At 39.4% G+C, this 19,058-nt stretch overlaps 1 protein-coding gene across 1 annotated transcript in view; it reads left to right on the top strand.

The window, feature by feature from the left end:
* The window catches only part of ALG9 (ALG9 alpha-1,2-mannosyltransferase), a 107,771-nt gene that overhangs the window by 40,477 nt on the left and 48,236 nt on the right, over positions 1-19,058 (top strand). Inside the window, exons 10-13 of the mRNA XM_052652826.1 lie at positions 2,445-2,599; positions 4,869-4,998; positions 5,604-5,751; positions 6,884-7,013. Of these exons, the coding sequence (XP_052508786.1) occupies positions 2,445-2,599; positions 4,869-4,998; positions 5,604-5,751; positions 6,884-7,013 (563 nt within the window). The remainder of the gene's footprint in view (positions 1-2,444; positions 2,600-4,868; positions 4,999-5,603; positions 5,752-6,883; positions 7,014-19,058) is intronic.

Raw genomic sequence — 19,058 nt, 5'->3', positions numbered from 1 at the left:
TCTGTTTATAGTTTGTTCAACCTGCGTTAACCTATGTGATAATCTGGTTAATAACTGCAAGTGAGGAAGTCTGTATGATTTATAGAATCATCTGGGGAGGCAAAAGCATTTAAAAAGTCTTGGGAGATAAGCCTATTTAAAGAAGTGTATGTTAGCATGGTAAATTGCTTAAGATAATCAACACTAGAGGCAAACAATCTCTGGGAAATTCAACCAAAAATCTGGAAACTAAGCCATGCAGAGATTCCCCCACATTTGGTGCTTGCTCTGATTGGAAGACAGAGCTGAGCAGAAATTCGTTTGAGGTTTGGAAGGAGATTTAATTTCCAACTTTTTGGTCTGGTTTGGTTGCCGTGTGATTCCTCCATACCGTTCCCCATTCTGCTTTTCTACGATTAATGGTTTATAAAGAGTTTGCTGTGTTCATAGAATATGAAAGCAGCCTTCAGAGTCACTTTTGCTTTATTTTAGAACTTTTGTTGTAACGTAACCCTGATGCCGTTATCTAACAAAATTAACAGTTTTTTCTTAATATCATCTAATGCCCAGCTAGTATTTAGATTCCTACACTGTCTGAAAAAAAAACTTTTATAGTTTGTTAAAAGCAGGATCCAAATGAGTCATATACGGAATTTGGTGTTATGTTTCATAAGCTTTTCTAGAGTTTCCCCCCTGACCTTTGTCCTCCTGAAGATTTCTAAAGAAACCATGTCACTCATCTTGCCTACATAGCGTCCCGCGTTTGGATTCAGCTGTTTGTTCCCGTGAGGTATTAACGCATTCCTCCATTCCTTGTGTTTATTAAGGATCACTTTTTTTTTTTTCTGAAAAGTAGCTTTTTCTGACTATAAAAATAATTTATACTTTGGAAGATTTGTAAATGCTTGTGATATGAGTATAAAAACAGTAAAAACAAAAACAGTATATTAAGCTGTGCTTTAAGAATCCAGTTTTGGTTTAAAATTGTGTCAAGTACCCACATGTCCAGCTAGTAAGAAATTGAGGACTCTGATTTTTCTTTATACATTTTGTATATTTTATAATAGCAACAATACGTTTAACATAGTTTAACAGAAATGTAGGTTGACAGAATATAGTTTAACAGAAACTATAAGTGTTTTATAGAGGATGTTCCAAAATTTTAGGCCATATTTTAAAAATATGTTTGTTAGCTTCTAAGATGTAAAAGAAGAAAAGATTGTTTACTTGTAGAAGATAAAACTTTTTTTCTTATAAGAAAATTCCAACCTAAAATACTTCTTGGAAAGGTAAATATCCTAAATTATAGCCTAAAATTTCATAAGTGAAAAAAAAGATGAACTTGTTATTGCAGTTCAAGAATGTTTATTCTTAAAGAATTTCTGCAGGAACTTCCCTGATGGTTAAAAGACTCTGCACTTCCACTGCAGGTGGTGCGGGGTTGACCCCTGGTCCCTGGCTGGGGAACTAAGATCCTGCGTGTCTCAAGGCCAAAAAAAACACCTGTTTTTTCAAAAGCATGTATAACTAAGGAGCACTAGGTTAAGCAACGCTAAATTGGGCTCTGATGACAACCCTGATCTTTCATCTCAACTCGCTCATTGTAGACATAATGGACACCAGGGGGCGCTGTGTATCCACCCTTGGTCGGTGATTCCCATGTACTACTCGTTACCGCTAATAGGAGCACAGTTTGAGATGCCTTCACTGTGGGTTGTAGGCTTATCACTCAGCGTCCATGTACCTAACCATGACCACAGGAACTTTCCACCAGGTGCTTGGGTCTTAGTGTTCATTAAATTCCTGCAATTCTTTCATATGGTTTAAAATACATTCTTGGCTTTAATTTTGAGGTACAGAGTGGATGTGTATTACCAAACAGGAGACAAAACTCGATCAGCAAACTTCCTTTAAGAATGGTTTTATATTTTCTTTTGAAACAAACTCTTTGTCATCTGTAGCTTGACAGAAACTAGTGATGAGTTTGAGAATCCAACTTTGTTTCTTTCCTTTGATCTATAGCTATTTGGTATATGCGTAAGAAGGTTAATGTAGTAAACAGAAGGATTAAAGTCTAAGAAGTGAATTTATGTTATGCTTTTGGTTAATCTCAAGAATCTTTAGTCTTAGTGGCAGGACTCTTCTCTCTCTTGAGAGAGAGAAGTGTTTTTTTTTCTTCATCCAGTATAGAATTGTTAAGCTCTATTACCCATTCACCTGACATTCATTTGTGTTCCAGCTAAATCCAGTATTGTACCTACCTTTAAATGTTGGATCTCTTGGGAGAGCTAAGAAGTATATACGTCTTTATATTTGACTCCTTAATTACATCAGAGAAAGTGTGAATAAAAGAGTGGGGTGCCCTAGGGTATATGCCTAAGTTTGAGATCAAGAGAACTTTGAGAGTGAATGTGCTGTTTTGGTCTCATATGGTGAAAGGTGGATATTTTTTCTGTGTTTTACAGTTCAGAATTTAGGCCACCCATACTGGCTTACCTTGGCTCCAATGTATATTTGGTTTATCATTTTCTTCATCCAGCCTCACAAAGAGGAGAGATTTCTTTTCCCTGTGTATCCACTTATATGCCTCTGTGGTGCTGTGGCCCTTTCAGCACTTCAGGTGAGTTTCAGGGAAATGTGTGTCTGCTTCATTCTGTTTCACATTAAATCTTTCAGAAAGCTTAAAGGCAGATTACAGAATGCTTCCACCTAAGATATGTGATCCATACATTAACGTTTATACAGATCATGTTATAAAGCTTTGATTGCTTAGGTGTTGTTTGTACTGTCGTTTGCTGATCACGTATTTGCAGTACTAATTTGTGCTAGTAATAATTTGTCTCTCTTGCCAATAAGAATCCAATTGCTATGAAAGGAATTTTTAAAAGTCATTATATGGGCCTAGCACAGGATGGTAGCAGCCCAGCAGAGCTAATGGAATGTCTGTTTTTCAGTTATGAAACCTGAATCAAACTGGCTCAGGTGTTTGGGATTACTTCAGGCAGTTAGCGATATGGGACATTGTAATCCTGGCTTAAAACCTGTCCAGGTCAGAACTAATCATGAATATTTCTGTATTTATGGCCTTGGAAGTGTCGGACTCTTTTTTTTTTTTTTTAAACCTCTGCTCCATTTGCAATTGTTAAAAAAGGAATAATTTGGGTAATAGGTTTTTTCCTTAACAGATTTGTAATAAGATATAATTTTCAAGGGCTTCTCAGGTGGTGCTAGTGGTAAAGAACTTGCCTACCAATGCAGGTTAGATGAAAGAGATAAGGGTTCAGTCCCTGGATGGGGAAGATCCCCTGGAGGTGGACACAGTGACCTTCTCCAGTCTTCTTGCCTGGAGAATCCCATGGACAGAGGAGTCTGGCGGGCTACAGTCCATAGGGTCTCAAAGAGTCTGACTGGACTGAAACGATGTAGCACACGTGCACGCACAATTCGCAAACCACAGAATTTACTCATTTAAAGTATATGATACAGTGTTTTCTAGGCTATTCACAGATCTGTGTAAGCATTACTCCAGTCGATTTAGAGCATTTTCATCATCTCAAAAACCTGTATCCTTTAGCTGTTGTAGCTGCCCACCCCCCAATATCTCCTCAGCCACAATCAACAGCTAAACTACTTTGTATCTCTATAGCTTTGCCTATTCTAGGCATTTCATGTAAATGAAATCATAGAATATGTGGGCTTTTGTGATTGAGTTCTTTCATTTAGCATAACATTTTAAAATCTCATCCTTTTAGGACAATAGTTTTTAAAAGTAATTTTAATTATAAAAGTAGTTGAACTTCATCAGGGATAATTTTTCTTTTACCTCTTTCTAAAATCAGTCCTGCTACCCTAACAAAATCTCCTTCTAGCATTTTTGCCTATCATATAATGGAATCTATTATGATTGTAGTTTAAGGCTCATGTAACTGTATCCCTCTTAATATACTTAAATCCTTCTGTTGCTGTGTCTGTATGCATCATTTTAATAGCAATACAGTGCTCTGAGTTGGATATAATTTAGAACATTATTATGTAATACATAATATATTGAATTGGTTCTATATAATGGTTAGACATAATTTATGTTAGAGTTTAGGTTGCTTACTTATTTCAGTATTATAAATAATGCTAGGATAAATATCTTTGTTTAGGTATTTGGATTGTTTCTTTAGGAAAGATTCCAAAAAGTATGAAAGGAGTTCAAACACTTATGGCCCTTGTTATGTATTGCAAAATTGCTTTCCAAAAGTAGTTCTAGTCTGAGAGGGAAAGAAGGAAGGAAGGAAATCTCATGGGAAGGTGCTGAAAAGCTGCAGAACTCATGCAGGTGTGTATATATTCTTAATGACGTTCCTCTAGTTTGTGAAGAAGTTTAGTATGTAATTAACAGCATTTTCCTAATGTTCCATGAGGGGAATTCTGTTTCCTTCTTGTTTGGTCATGAGACATTTTGTTATTACTAAAAACTTTGATGAAAACTTGTCAGTAAGGAAAGTGAAGGTTAATCACCAATTACATCAGAATAGATTGAGATACTTCATATATTTTAAAAAACCCCCAAAACTACCAGAAGCCATTTTCATTTAAATATTTTTTAAAAATAAATTATTAGGACTTTAGTCACTAGGGAAATATCCAGCTAAGTTTCCTGTGAAGCCAGTGAGATTTCATGCTTGGCAAGCCCTCTGGTGAAGTTGATCTATAGACAGTTTAGCAGAGTTTGCTTTAATCTTAGAATGTGGAGTGGGTATCTCCCTGTGTGCAAATGCTCAGATTCTTGGTAGAGCCTCTTTTGCTGCTTCCTTCCTCTTAAGTTATGATGATGTCTTGTGATGATATGTATCCTGCAAGGTGTATCTTTTTTTCAGAACAGTTTTCTTTCTTTCTAGAAATGTTACCACTTCGTGTTTCAGCGATACCGCCTGGAGCATTACACCGTGACGTCGAATTGGCTGGCGTTAGGAACACTCTTCCTGTTTGGGCTCCTGTCTTTTTCTCGCTCTGTGGCACTGTTCAGAGGTAGATGTGCAGACAGTAACTTAATCCACACTCACTTTACCTGGTTTTTGCTTGATGCGTGAATGTCTAATATAATTCAGCTTAAGCCGAGGGACTTTTCTGTGCGGAGAACCTGTGGACTTCGTATTAAGAATGGGATGTGACATCTGTAGCTTAGGACTGAAGAGAAGATTGAGAATTCCTTTTAGTGTGATTAACTATACACTTCTTCTCTATTCTTACTATTTTTTTTTCCTTTTAAAGAATGAATTAAGGAAGCCTTAAACATAGCATGCAGAGTTGAGGCTCAAGTCCCATTATTATATTCTTTGTTATAATCTTTATTTGGATCCAGAATATTGAAATGGGCTCAAAGAACATCAATTTTAAAAGGTGGAGGGTGTAGAGAAGGGCAAGAAAGCAAGTGATTTCTGGCCAAGATTGGGCCTCTGCTGTAATCATCTTCCTGACTGCCCAGGCATTTGATGCCAGTTGAGTGGGCTTCCTGCTGGAGTTGCTGTGTGCCTCTCACACGGATCACAGTGGGATGCTAACACGTGCTGTAATTAAATAGCAGAATCTCACCTCTCTCATCTTAGGCTTTCACACACCCCTCTCCCTTCCAGGGTATCACGGACCCCTTGATTTGTATCCAGAATTTTATCGAATTGCCACAGACCCCACCATCCACAGCGTTCCTGAAGGCCGGCCCGTCAACGTGTGTGTCGGGAAAGAGTGGCATCGCTTCCCCAGCAGCTTCCTTCTGCCTGACAAGTAAGCTGCCCTTTAATTCTCAGAGTTTTAAATCGAGGTGTAGAAACAGCAAATCTGTGGCAATGCTGTCTTAGTTTTTCCTCCACTTTGGATTCGTCGGGAGTGTTTGTGTGATTCACCATCTCGGGCAGCCGTGGGCAGTGTGCTGAGCACCTGGGGCCTCTGTTTGGTGATGCGCCCTGCTCTGCCCTGACCTTCGAGGATGTTGTCGGTCCTGGGCTCCTGCTCGTGGCTTTTCCTGAGGATCCACGTTTAAATTTTTATGACTAACTCATGTTAACTCACTTTTGAAAGTGGTTTAGAAACTCTTGGTGTCTAGAGTGTTTTTAGAGAAGACACATTTGTTGTCCAGCAACAGTGAACATTCTCTCCCACCATATGGACCCTGGGGAAAGCTGTGGATAAGACCTGTGCACTGCTTTCCTTCATGCTGTCTGTGGTTGGATGTGATAGATAACTTGGGCTCCGAGTTCCTTTGTATTTGCTTTATTCAGACAGAGAAGAGTCCTATTTAGGGAAAAGAGAAGTCAGGTTAAGATGAGTCATATTGTTCCATTTGGGGACTGGCTACAGCAGCTTAGCTGGTGGTAATATTTTTTTCCTTGATAAAGATCCTGTATCAGTCATTAATGATTAATTAAAGCTTGTTTTTTAAAGTGTTCGCTTTAGCCTTTGCCTTTTCCATCTGAAACAGTTTCATAACTAAAGGTACTTTTGACGATTACTCAGGAACAAAGTAGTTTCCCCACAGTGAGTCCCTACATTTCACTCTTTACTCTCTATGCCTGATGAACTTGCTTAAATTTTGAGAGGTCCCCTGATCACATGATAATTGGCAATGAACTTTGATGTTTCTCTAGTTGTTTGATGGTATAACCACTATTGCAAATTTCACTGCTTAGAGTTGGTGAAATGGTATGAGAGATCTCAAGTTGAAAATTTCTCAATGATGTTGGATTGAATTGTGACCTCTGCCTCTATGCTCTGTGGCTAAGGTTTCGCAGAAATATTTTGTCTCCAAGTGAAATATTTTTCACATGAAATTTCCTTTTTTTGCTTCTGTATTTCAAGAATATTTAGCAATCTGAGTTCCCTGTGTTTTTCTCATTCTTCTTATTTGTGTTTTTGACAGTTGGCAGCTTCAGTTCATTCCTTCAGAGTTCAGAGGCCAGTTACCAAAACCTTTTGCAGAGGGACCACTGGCCACCCGGACTGTTCCTACTGACATGAATGACCAGAACCTAGAGGAGCCATCCAGATACGTAAGGGGATACTTTTACTACTATGACAAGAGTGCCACCCTTAAAATCTGTTAGCATACGTAATAGAACTTTGATGAAATGAGAGTTTTTTAGGAAGTGGTTTCTTTAAGATGAGGGATAGAACAATTGTTGAGAAAGAATGAAGAGTGTCATTTTTATTTTCAAATGACCTCCTTTATTTTCTATGTAAAATTTTTAATTCAACCTATTTTCTAAGCTGGATCAGAAAATTTCTTATGTTGAATTCAAGCCATTTTGAAACACATTCTGCAACTCTTATCATCCTTGGTCCATTAAAATACCTCCTGGGGAACGTTCAAGTTACCCATAGACCTTTGAGCTAATGATTAGTATATTCTGGTTTTCGCAAGTGGATAGTCAGTGAGGGTTCTTCTCACACTGAGTCCGTGAAGCAGTGTGTGTCAGGGCCATGCTCTTGTACACACTCATCTTTACCCACTCTGGAGCCATATAGGTTCCTTTGAGAGATGACACTTTCACCATTTGATACCTGTAAGATCTTTGACTGCGGAAAAGGTGAGAGCGCTAAAGATAATGTTCCTGGTTCCCAGAGACAGTAAAGGACCGTTTTATAGAATTATTAGAAAGCACATTTTTTTTGGCAGCCTGTTAAGCAAACATTTAAGAATTTAAATGTCAAATACATTTCCCTTATGACAGACATATACCTAAAGCATGAAATATCAGGACTTTCAATTCCCGTTCAGAGCAAACCTGTAGCCACAGCTGGCCTTTTGTCTCCCGGACTGGGGCAGGTTAGATTTCCATGGAGACCCTCAGTTTATGGGTGAGATTCTTACAGTGTGAGCTTTAGCTTTGTAAGCTATGAGAATGGACATCATAAAATACATTTTTGACTTGGCTCCCTGAGAAGGTAGGAAGTGTATTCCACTAAGTGACTTGGAGTTTCTTTCTAACTGAAGCCTCTGATTCCTGTAACAGTGAAAATACTCCTGGGTGGGACAAACTGCTGTTAGCCACTTTTATTTTAGCTGCAGATACTCTCGTGAGAGCAGGCTTTGATGCACAGGGGATCATCATGGGGACACTTGATAGTCAAAAAGATAGGAGAATATGCTGTGATGAGGGGAGATATAATGAATTCATAGTGATATTGTCGCAGCTGTGTTTTGGGAAGAGATAGTATAGGATGATTTAAAACAAAAAAAAGAGTATGGACTTTGGAGTCAAGTAGGCCTGGGTTCTAAACTCTGTTGCCTACCTGGTGACCTTGAGCAAATTAGTTAACATCTCTGTTTAGCTAATTTCAGTTTCTGTCTGTGAAGTGGGAATAATGATACCTACTTTTGGAAGATTAATGTGAGATTGGATATCATATCTTTTCTGTCATATATAGCATAGTGTCTGTACACAGATTTTCCCACAAATGTTCTTAATTTGATAACAGTGTATCTGATGGATTAGAGGTAAATGAACCCTTAAGAGGATTTATAATCTGCCCAAAGCTATCTCTCCTTCCTTAAATTTATTGTTCCCCAACTTGATTTTTATTACAGTCTTTTCAGACTCGTTGGTTTTTCTATCCCAGGGACTTTGCTTGTCTTGGTAACGGTACCTGGACTTCCCTTGTCTACCTTCTTATACTACCAAAACTCTTCCTCCCTGAAGCCTTTCCCAACTATTTAAGTCTGTAGTGAGCAGTGTCCTCCCTTAAATTGATCTGTGTAGCTCATTTAGCCATTTAATTTTGTTGTCTTATCGTCATTTAAATATTTCTGATGTGTATGTCGTATTTTTGGCCATCGTACTGTGAATGCTATGGAAAGAATGACCGCTTCTGTTTCTTTTGTATTCACCATAGTGGCCAAAATAGTGCTGTATATCTAGTAATTAATCTATACATGCTTTCTGGCTTGAGGAGTGAGTGTTCATCATGGTTGGGATAATGATGTTGAGAGAAAGCTGGCTATAAAACCCACAGGTCCTTACAGGCACATGAAATGATGCTCAACATTGCTAATTATTAGAGAAATGCATTTCAGAACCACAGAGAGATATCATCTCACACCAGTCAGAATGGCCATCATCAAAAAGTCTACAAATAATAAATGCTGGAGAGGGTGTGGAGAAAAGGGACCCTCCTATGCTGTTGGTGAGAATGTAAATTGATGCAGCCAGTGTGGAAAACAGTATGGAGGGTCCTTAAAAAATTAAAAATAGACTTGCCATATGATCCAGCAATCTCATTTCTGGGTACAAAAATGCTAATTTGAAGAGATACATGTACCTCAAGGTTCATAGCAGCATTATTTACAGTATCAACAGACACACCTATACACACACACTGGGATATTACTCAGCCATTAAAAGGAATGAACTATTGCCATTTGCAACAACTTGGATGAACCTAGAGAATATTATGCTTAGTGAAGTAAGTCAGACAGAGAAAGGCAAATACTATATGATACCACTTATATGTGAATCCAAAAAATAATACAAATGAATTTATATACAAAATAAAAATAGACTCACAGACATAGAATGCAGATTTATGGTTACCAGAGAGGAAAGTGGGGATGGAGGGTACAAATTAGGAGTTTAGAATTAACAGGTACAATCTACTATATGTGAATAAGTAACAAGGATTTACTGCATAGCACAGGGAATTATAATTATATCCAATATCTTATAATAATCTATAATGGAATATAATCTACAAAAACACAAAACTCCCCTGAATCACTATGCTGAACACCTGAAACTAATAAAATATTATAAATCAACTGTACTTCAACTTAAAAAATACTACAGTGGCCTGTTGTACATTTGGTATGCTCTGGTCATTGGTTGTCTCTGGTTAGACCATATTTCCATATTCTCTGCTCAAGATACCGTTCAGTGACTATATTAGCTTTACCCCAAAGGTAGAGATTTTCCAGAATCACTATGGGAGTCAGCAAAACGCTAGGTGGTAAAACCAGGGACAAGCAGGTCCCGCATGCAATCTGAGTGTGCAGTGTCTGTCACTGTGCTCGTGTGCCTTTCTGTGACTGAGTTTCTTGCAGAGTTCCCTGGATTTTCCTGTGTGGTGGGGGAAGTGCCCTTCAAATCCAGTCCACTCACCTTTGACCCTTTGGAAAGCAGAAGACACAGTTGGTGGCTTACTGTGGCTTCTACACAAACTATGATCAGGGATTACTTTTTTCAGTTAACGGTTTAAAAAGACATTTGTTTTCCTTTGATGATACAAGTAGTAAACACTTCTTGTGTAAAATAATGAACGCTACCAATAAGAAAATAAATCAGCAGTAATCTGATTTGTTGTTGCTGTTGTTTAGTCACTAAGTCATGTCCAACTCTTTGCAACCCCATGGACAGTAACTCTCCAGGCTCCTCTGTCCGTGGGATTTCCCAGGCAAGAATACTGGAGTGGGTTGCCATTTCCTCCTCCAGGGGATCCTCCCAGCCCAGGGATTGAACCTGCATCACCTGCATTGGCAGGCGGATTCTTTATCACGAGCCACTAGGCAAGCTCATAATCTAATTGCCCAAATATTAAACCACCATAACCATTTTGATGGTTTCTTTTTCTCCACTTTTTTCTCTTGCATTCATATGTGCATTTGTATGTAAACAAAGATCTCAATTATTTTGAAAAATAATGTAGTTCTTTAAGAACTAGTACCAGGATCAAGACTGTAGTGACCAGACAACTTTGCCTGACTTGTAAGAGTTCACGTTGTACTACATTTGTGTTTTACTCCTGGTATCAGTCCTGGTTTGAAGTACAGGTTCATTCAAACAGGCAAAACAATCATGTTCTCTGTCTTTCCTGCGCAGGCGGAATAGCAGCATTATTTTTACTTGCCCTTCGGTTCTGAGTAACATGTTTTAGCCAACATTTGGCTTCAATGCTAAGTGATACAGTCTGTCTCCTGTTTCTTGTCTGAATGGAAACTAAGAAACATGCCTGACCTCCTGCTTTTCCCTATGCTCTGTTACCTCTGAGGTTAGCAAGAATTAGGAGTGTTTGTAAAGGTTCTGTGGTTTCTACTGTATTGTTATAATTATACTGCAGCAGTTATTTTTTTTTTCTGTGTATTATTTCATGATAGTTACTGAGTAGCTGTTGAACATCCCATTATTGAGCAGGTGGCATTATTCAGTGGTACCTACCAAGATTCTCTTTCAGAATCAAGGTCTGAATTTAGAAGATACCTTCAGTGTCTCCTCTATTTCTTGACAAATCCAAATTTTTGTTCACTATTCCAAGGTGAATGATAACATTCGGTTCCAAATCTGGTATCTAATTTGGGAACTACTAAGTCAATGGGTACAGTTTGGAATAAAAATTATGTCTTCAGGAGGGAGCTTAAAGACTTTTCTCTGACTTTGGCTTAATACTTAAGCAGATTTTCAAGAAGCTTGTCCGTCTGTTACCATTGAAAAAAATAAAACTGGTCATTGATTAATTTTTTCCCCAAATAGGAATATAGTCTGTTCTGCTATAACATGATGTGCGGTTGCTGAAGATAATAGTGTGGAAAGCCACATGTCTTGTGGGAAAAATGGAGTTAAGGACACAATACTCACAAACTTTGTTAGTGACATATGGAAGAGATTTGTTGTTGTTCAGCCATTAAGTGGTGTCCTACTCTTTGCAACCCCATGGACTGTAGCTCTCCAGGCTCCTCTGTCCTCCACTATCTCCCAGAGTTTGCTCAAATTCATGTGCATTGAGTTAGTAATGCTATCTAACCATCTCATCCTCTGTCGTCCCCTTTCTCCTTTTGCCTTCAGTCTTTCCCAGCATCAGGGTCTTTTCCAATGAGTCAGTTCTTTGCATCAGGTGGCCAAAGTATTGGAGCTTCAGCTTTAGCATCAGTCCTTCCAGTGAATATTCAGGATTGATTTCCTTTAGAATTAACTGATTTGATCTCCTTGCAGTCCAAGGGATTCTCAAGAGTCTTCTCCAGCACCACAATTCGAAAGCATCAATTCTTTGGCACTCAGCCTTCTTTATGGTCCAACTCTCACAACTGTACATGACTACTGGAAAACCATAGCTTTGACTGTATGGACCTTTGTTGGCAAAGTGATTTCTCTGTTTTTTAATATGCTGTCTAGGTTTGTCATAGCTTTCCTTCCAAGGAGCAAGTGTCTTCTAATTTCATGGCTGCAGTCACCATCCACAGTGATTTTGGAGCCCAAGAAAATAAAATCTGTCACTTTTTCCCATTCTATTTGCCATGAAGTGATGAGACTGGTTGCCATGATCTTAGTTTTTTTACTGTTGAGTTTCAAGGCAGCTTTCTCACTCTCCTCTTTCACCCTCATCAGGAGGCCCTTTAGTTCCTCTTCCCTTTCTGCCATTGTTGTTTAGTCGCTAAGTCATGTCCTACTCTTTTGGGACCCCATGTATTATAGCCTGCCAGCCTCCTTTGTCCATGGGTTTCCCATGTAAGAATACTGGAGTGGGTTGCCATTTCCTTTTCCTGGGGATCTACCTGACCCAGGGATCAAACCCACCTGTCTTACATTGCCAGGCGGATTCTTTACCACTGAGTCACACAGGGAAGCCCCTTTCTGCCATTGGAGTGGTATCATGTGCATATCTGAGGTTACTGATACTTCTCCCAGCTATCCTGATTCCAGCTTGTGACTGATCAGCCCAACATTTCCCATGATGTACTCTGCATAGGAGTTAAATAAGTCGGGTGAAAATATACAGCCTTGACATACTCTTTCCCCAATTTTGAACCAGTCAGTTTTTCTGTGTCCAATTCTAACTGTTGCTTGTTGACTCACATACAGGTTTCTCAGGAGACAGGTAAGGTGATCTCGTACTCTCATCTCTTTAAGAATTTTCCGCAGTTTGTTGTGATCCACACAAAGTATAGCATAGTCAGTGAAACAGAAGTAGATGCTTTTCTGGAATTCCCTTGCCTTTCTTCATGGGCCAACAGATGTTGGCAATTTGATCTCTGGTTCCTCTGCCTTTTGTAAACCCAGCTTGTACATCTGAAAGTTCTCAGTTTATATACTGCTGAAGCCTAGCTTGAAGTATTTTTGAGCATAACCTTGCTAGCATGTGAAAAGAGCGCAACTGTATGATAGTTTGGACATTCTTTGGCATTGCGATTCTTTGGGATTCAAATGAAAACTGACCTTTGCCAGTCCCATGGTCACTGCTGAGTTTTCCAAATTTGCTGACATACTGAGTGCAGCACTTTAACAGAATCATCTTTTAGGATTTGAAATAGCTTAGCTAGAATTCCATCACCTCCACTAGCTTTTTTCGTATAGCAACCTGACAAAAACAGAAGGATAGTTTTATATGTGTTCAGTTAAGTTCAGCCACTCAGTTGTATCCGACTTTTTGTGACCCCATGAACTGCAGCACACCAGGCCTCCCTGTCCATCACCAGCTCCTGGAGTCCACCCAACCCATGTCCATTGAGTTGGTGATGCCATCCAACCATCTCATCTTCTGTCGTCCCCTTCTCCTCCTGCCCTCAATCCCTCCCAGCATCAGGGTCTTTTCAAATGAGTCAGTTCTTCCTGTCAGGTGGCCAAAGGTTTGGAGTTTCAGCTTCAACATCAGTCCTTTCAGTGAACACCCAGGACTGATCTCTTTTAGGATGAACTGGTTGGATCTCCTTGCAGTCCAAGGGACTCTCAAGAGTCTTCTCCAACACCACAGTTCAAAAGCGTCAATTCTTTGGCGCTCAGCTTTCTTTATAGTCCAACTCTTACATCCATACATGACCACTGGAAAAACCATAGCCTTGACTAGACGGACCTTTTTTGACAAAAGAATGTCTCTGCTTTTAAATATGCGGTCTAGGTTGGTCATAACTTTCCTTCCAAGGAGTAAGTGAAGTGAAATTGCTCAGTCGTGTCCTACTCTTTGTGATCCCATGGACTGTAGCCTACCAGGCTCCTTGGTCCCTGGGATTTTTCCAGGCAAGAATACTGGAGTGGGTTGCCATTTCCTTCTCCAGGGGATCTTTCCCACCCAGGGATCGAACCTGGGTCTCGCTCATTGTAGGCAGACGCTTTACCATCTGAGCTACCAGGAAAGCCCTCCAAGGAGTAAGCGTCTTTTAATTTCATGGCTGCAGTCACCATCTGCAGTGATTTTGGAACCCCAAAAAATAAAGTCTGACACTGTTTCCACTGTTTCCCCATCTATTTCCCATGAAGTGATGGGACCAGATGCCATGATCTTCGTTTTCTCATGTTGAGCTTTAAGCCAACTTTTTCACTCTCCTCTTTCGCTTTCATCAAGAGGCTTTTTAGTTCCTCTTCACTCTCTGCCATAAGGGTGGTGTCATCTGCATATCTGAGGTTATTGATATTTCTCCCGGCAATCTTGGTCCAGTGTTTCTCATGATGTACTCTGCATATAGGTTAAATAAGCAGGGTGACAATATACAGCCTTGATGTACTCCTTTTCCTATTTGGAACCAATCCGTTGTTCCATGTCCAGTTCTAACTGTTGCTTCCTGACCTGCATACCGTTTTCTCAAGAGGCAGGTCAGGTGGTCTGGTAATCCCATCTCTTTCAGAATTTTCCACAGTTTATTGTGATCCACACAGTCAAAGGCTTTGGCATAGTCAATAAAGCAGAAATAGATGTTTTTCTGGAACTCTCTTGCTTTTTCCATGATCCAGCAGATGTTGGCAGCTTGATCTCTGGTTCCTCTGCCTTTTCTAAAACCAGCTTGAACATCTGGAAGTTCACGGTTCACATATTGCTGAAGCCTGGCTTGGAGAATTTTGAGCATTACTTTACTAGCATGTGAGATAAGTGCAATTGTGTGGTAGTTTGAGCATTCTTTGGCATTGCCTTTCTTTGGGATTGGAATGAAAAGTGACCTTTTCCAGTCCTGTGGCCACTGCTGAGTTTTCCAAATTTGCTGGCATATTGAGTGCGGCACTTTCGCAGCCTCAGCTTTGAGGATTTGAAATAGCTCAACTGGAATGCCATCACCTCCACTAGCTTTGTTTGTAATGATGCTTCCTAAGGCCCACTTGACATCACATTCCAAGATGTCTGGCCCTAGGTGAGTGATCACACCATTGTGATTATCTGGGTCATGAAGATCTTTTTTGTACAGTTCTTTCGTGTATTCTTGCCACCTCTTCTTAATAGCTTCTGCTTCTGTTAGGTCCATACCATTTCTGTCCTTTATCGAGCCCATGTTTGCATGAAATGTTCCCTTGGTATCTCTAATTTTCTGGAAGAGATCTCTAGTCTTCCCCATTCTGTTGTTTTCCTCTATTTCTTTGCATTGATCACTGAGGAAGGCTTTCTTATCTCTCCTTGCTATTCTTTGGAACTCTCCATTCAAATGGATATATCTTTTCTTTTCTCCTTTGCTTTTCGCTTCTCTTCTTTTCACAGCTATTTGTAAGGCCTCCTCAGACAGCCATTTTGCTTTTTTGCATTTCTTTTTCTTGGGGATGGTCTTGCTCCCTGTCTCCTGTACAGTGTCACGAACCTCATTCCATAGTTCATCAGGCACTCTGTCTGTCAGATCTAGTTGCTTAAATCTATTTCTCGCTTCCACTGTATAGTTAGTCATAAGGGACTTGATTTAGGTCATACCTGAATGGTCTAGTGGTTTTCCCCACTTTCTTCAATTTCAGTCTGAATTTGGCAATAAGGAGTTCATGATCTGAGCCACAGTCAGTTCCTGGTCTTGTTTTTGCTGACAGTATAGAGCTTTTCCATCTTTGGCTGCATTATATGTGTTCAGTTCAGTTCAGTTCAGTTCAGTCGCTCAGTCGTGTCTGACTCTTTGCGACCCCATGAATCACAGCACGCCAAGCCTCCCTGTCCATCACCAACTCCCGGAGTTCACTCATACTCATGTCCATCGAGTCCGTGATGCCATCCAGCCATCTCATCCTCAGTCGTCCCCTTCTCCTCCTGCTCCCAATACCTCCCAGCATCAGAGTCTTTTCCAATGAGTCAACTCTTCACATGAGGTGGCCAGAGTACTGGAGTTTCAGCTTTAGCATCATTCCTTCCAAAGAAATCCCAGAGTTGATCTCCTTCAGAATGGACTTGTTGGATCTCCTTGCAGTCCAAGGGACTCTCAAGAGTCTTCTCCAACACCACAGTTCAAAAGCATCAATTCTTCGGCACTCAGCCTTCTTCACAGTCCAACTCTCACATCCATACATGACCACAGGAAAAACCATAGCCTTGGCTAGACGGACCTTAGTCGGCAAAGTAATGTCTCTGCTTTTGAATGTGCTATCTAGGTTGGTCATAACTTTTCTTCCAAGGAGTAAGCGTCTTTTAATTTCATGGCTGCACTCACTGTCTGCAGTGATTTTGGAGCCCCCAAAAATAAAGTCTGACACTGTTTCCACTGTTTCTCCATCTATTTCCCATAGAGTGATGGGACCAGATGCCATGATCTTCGTTTTCTGAATGTTGAGCTATAAGCCAACTTTTTCACTCTCCTCTTTCACTTTCATCAAGAGGCTTTTTAGCTCCTCTTCACTTTCTGCCACAAGGGTGGTGTCATCTGCATATCTGAGGTTATTGATATTTCTGGTTAAATGGCTAAAAATGCATAAATGCTACAATAATACGGAAGTTTACCCTGAAGGAAACCTCACGTATGCTTCTTGAAGTGGCATTAGGAGGGCTGTAGCTTGTGAAATAAGGGTTATCTGAAATATGACAGAAAGTTTTAATACCAAATATGGATGATATGGATGGGTATGGCTCAGAACATGCAGTGAACTGAAGAAGCTGGGAGATATTTGAGTGTGGGCACTTTGTATATATCTGGACTGATAGGTTCAATTGGCTGCAGTTTTCTGGATTCATCTAATTTTTCTTGTGGATTTAACAATACATAAGCAAACGTGGAGAGTGAATTATACTCATATTGTTCAGTTGCGTTGGAACAAATGTGCGTATTCAAAACAAATGTTAGAACAGAACCGATTGTAAATTTTTTTTGTCTTTAGCCCCGCTTTTACCGTTTAACCAGTGGAAAGAATTATGGTTTTGAAAGGTATCGGTATCATAAAATTTAAAGATCTTTTTCACTCTATGGGTGAAAAAACTGGGGCTTGGGTTGTAACCTGACCAAGGTTAGTCCTAGGATAAAAGCTTGGTTTCAGGATTCCCCAGTATTATTTTTATTCTTTTCATGCCTCCTGTTACTTCCGAAGTCACGTATAATGTATCACTTAAATATATGTTTTCATGCAATGGTTAATGTTCTTTCATGTGGAAGGACTGAATAGACCCTTAAGTGGTTGAGCATCATATTTTTAAGAAGTTATTTTTCATTTCTAGAGCTCTGTTACATGTATGCCAGATACTTTAAATAATTATTGTGTTTCTCAAAAGAAATGTTTGGTGTCCACTCCCTTTTTTTAATCTCTTCCTTCTTTTTGTCTCTTTTTTAATCATTTTTCCTACTCTTATTCAAAGTCCTTATTTGAGGAGAAAAGTAATTACCTGATAGATATCCTTGCTAATTGTTATCAGCCTTAAGTTGAAGAGCAGGCAGATTAAAATTGCTGTACTGTGTGCAGTAGAGTAAAATTGGAATCCACTCTGCATTTAAGTATGTTTGAAATGCTTCTTTAAAATTAATTTACTCATATCCATTGTGTTGGCATTTAGAAATGAAGTGATGTTTTCATGATCTTTAGTGATTGAGTGACCCCAGCATTTTACCTGTGAGTTTACGTTTTTATAGTGAAGTAAATTCTTCCTTGTGAATTTAAAGATTCATTCAACAAATATACATTTATCAAGGCTTTATGGGAGGCAATAATACTATAAAGCTGTGACTCTGGGTAGCAATTACTTTTTAAAATTTAATTTTAGTATATATAAAATAAATGAAAATCCAGAAAAGTACTTGAAATCTTTCCCTATCAGATGTTTCATCCTAGGCCCCAGAGTTCCTATTTCAAAAATAGAGAGAGAGAGAGAGAGAGATGATCACAGGATTATATTGATGTCTGGCAAAATGATGTAGTGGCAAGAGCACTGACTGGGCTGGGAGTTAGGAGAACCTGGGATTCTTTTCTATAATTCAGTGAAATGTATTTTATTCTTATCTGATTTCATGGGTCTCCGAGACCCTTGAAATAGCTTCGCGTCTCTAATTTGCTGTGGCTACACCTAACTTCCAATTGCAGTGTTTAGATTTCATAACTTCCAATTGCAGTGTTTAGATTTCAGCTTCTCCCATGACCTGTTTTCTAATCAAGATGCTTCATGGTAGCAAATGTTATCTTGCAAAATGATTTCTGGGCCATGTGACCTGATGACCAGGCATGGAAGTCTCTCTGCTGTTTCTGCCCCGAAGGAGACGAGCATCTGTGTCATGGCACCTGAGTGTGATGTTTGAGAGCTGAGAAGACATGGCTGCACACTCCATCTCTGGCAAAACCCCCATGAGAAAAAGCTGTGAGAGTATTACTGCCCCATCCCCTTGGCCCACTACTCCCCGCCAAAACGCACACCTTCTACTATTGCTGTCTTGATCTCTGGCTCAGGCCTTTTTTTTAGAGTCTGTATTTTTGTTTGCCTCTGGGATAGCCTTAAATTGTCATCCTTAATGTGTAATATCCTTACATCTTCCTGATAAGATGTAAACAATGCAATAACTGATTATCAATAAATCGTTTGAATTCCCCTCCCACCACCTTTCTTTTTCTTTTGCTTCAGAGGTGCTGATTTTTTCTTCTTCAAAGCTTCCAGTGGGTTGTTAGAAATGAAAAGAAGTCACATTTCTTTCAAAATGAGTCTTAAACACTTGTATTTTACAAAATTTTAAACTAAGGCATATTTTTAGCTTCGACAGCTGGTTGATATGTAGCCTGTGACTAATGAAACACATTTTTGTTTCACCATCATATGTTAATGTCACCCTACAATTTTGTTATTTTTGATGCAAGAAAGAATGATTAAATCTGAAGAAACAAAAAAAAAAAAAATGAGCTCTTTGGTTACAAATCCAGCCTTTTGATTTTTGAATTGTAGATGATGTGGTATGGAGTATGGTCTCAGAT

The sequence above is a fragment of the Budorcas taxicolor genome, chromosome 15 (genome assembly GCF_023091745.1).
Source record: "Budorcas taxicolor isolate Tak-1 chromosome 15, Takin1.1, whole genome shotgun sequence".
Lineage (NCBI taxonomy): Eukaryota > Metazoa > Chordata > Mammalia > Artiodactyla > Bovidae > Budorcas > Budorcas taxicolor.
Note: the sequence above shows the minus strand (reverse complement) of the source record. Positions and strands in the feature narration are given on the sequence as shown.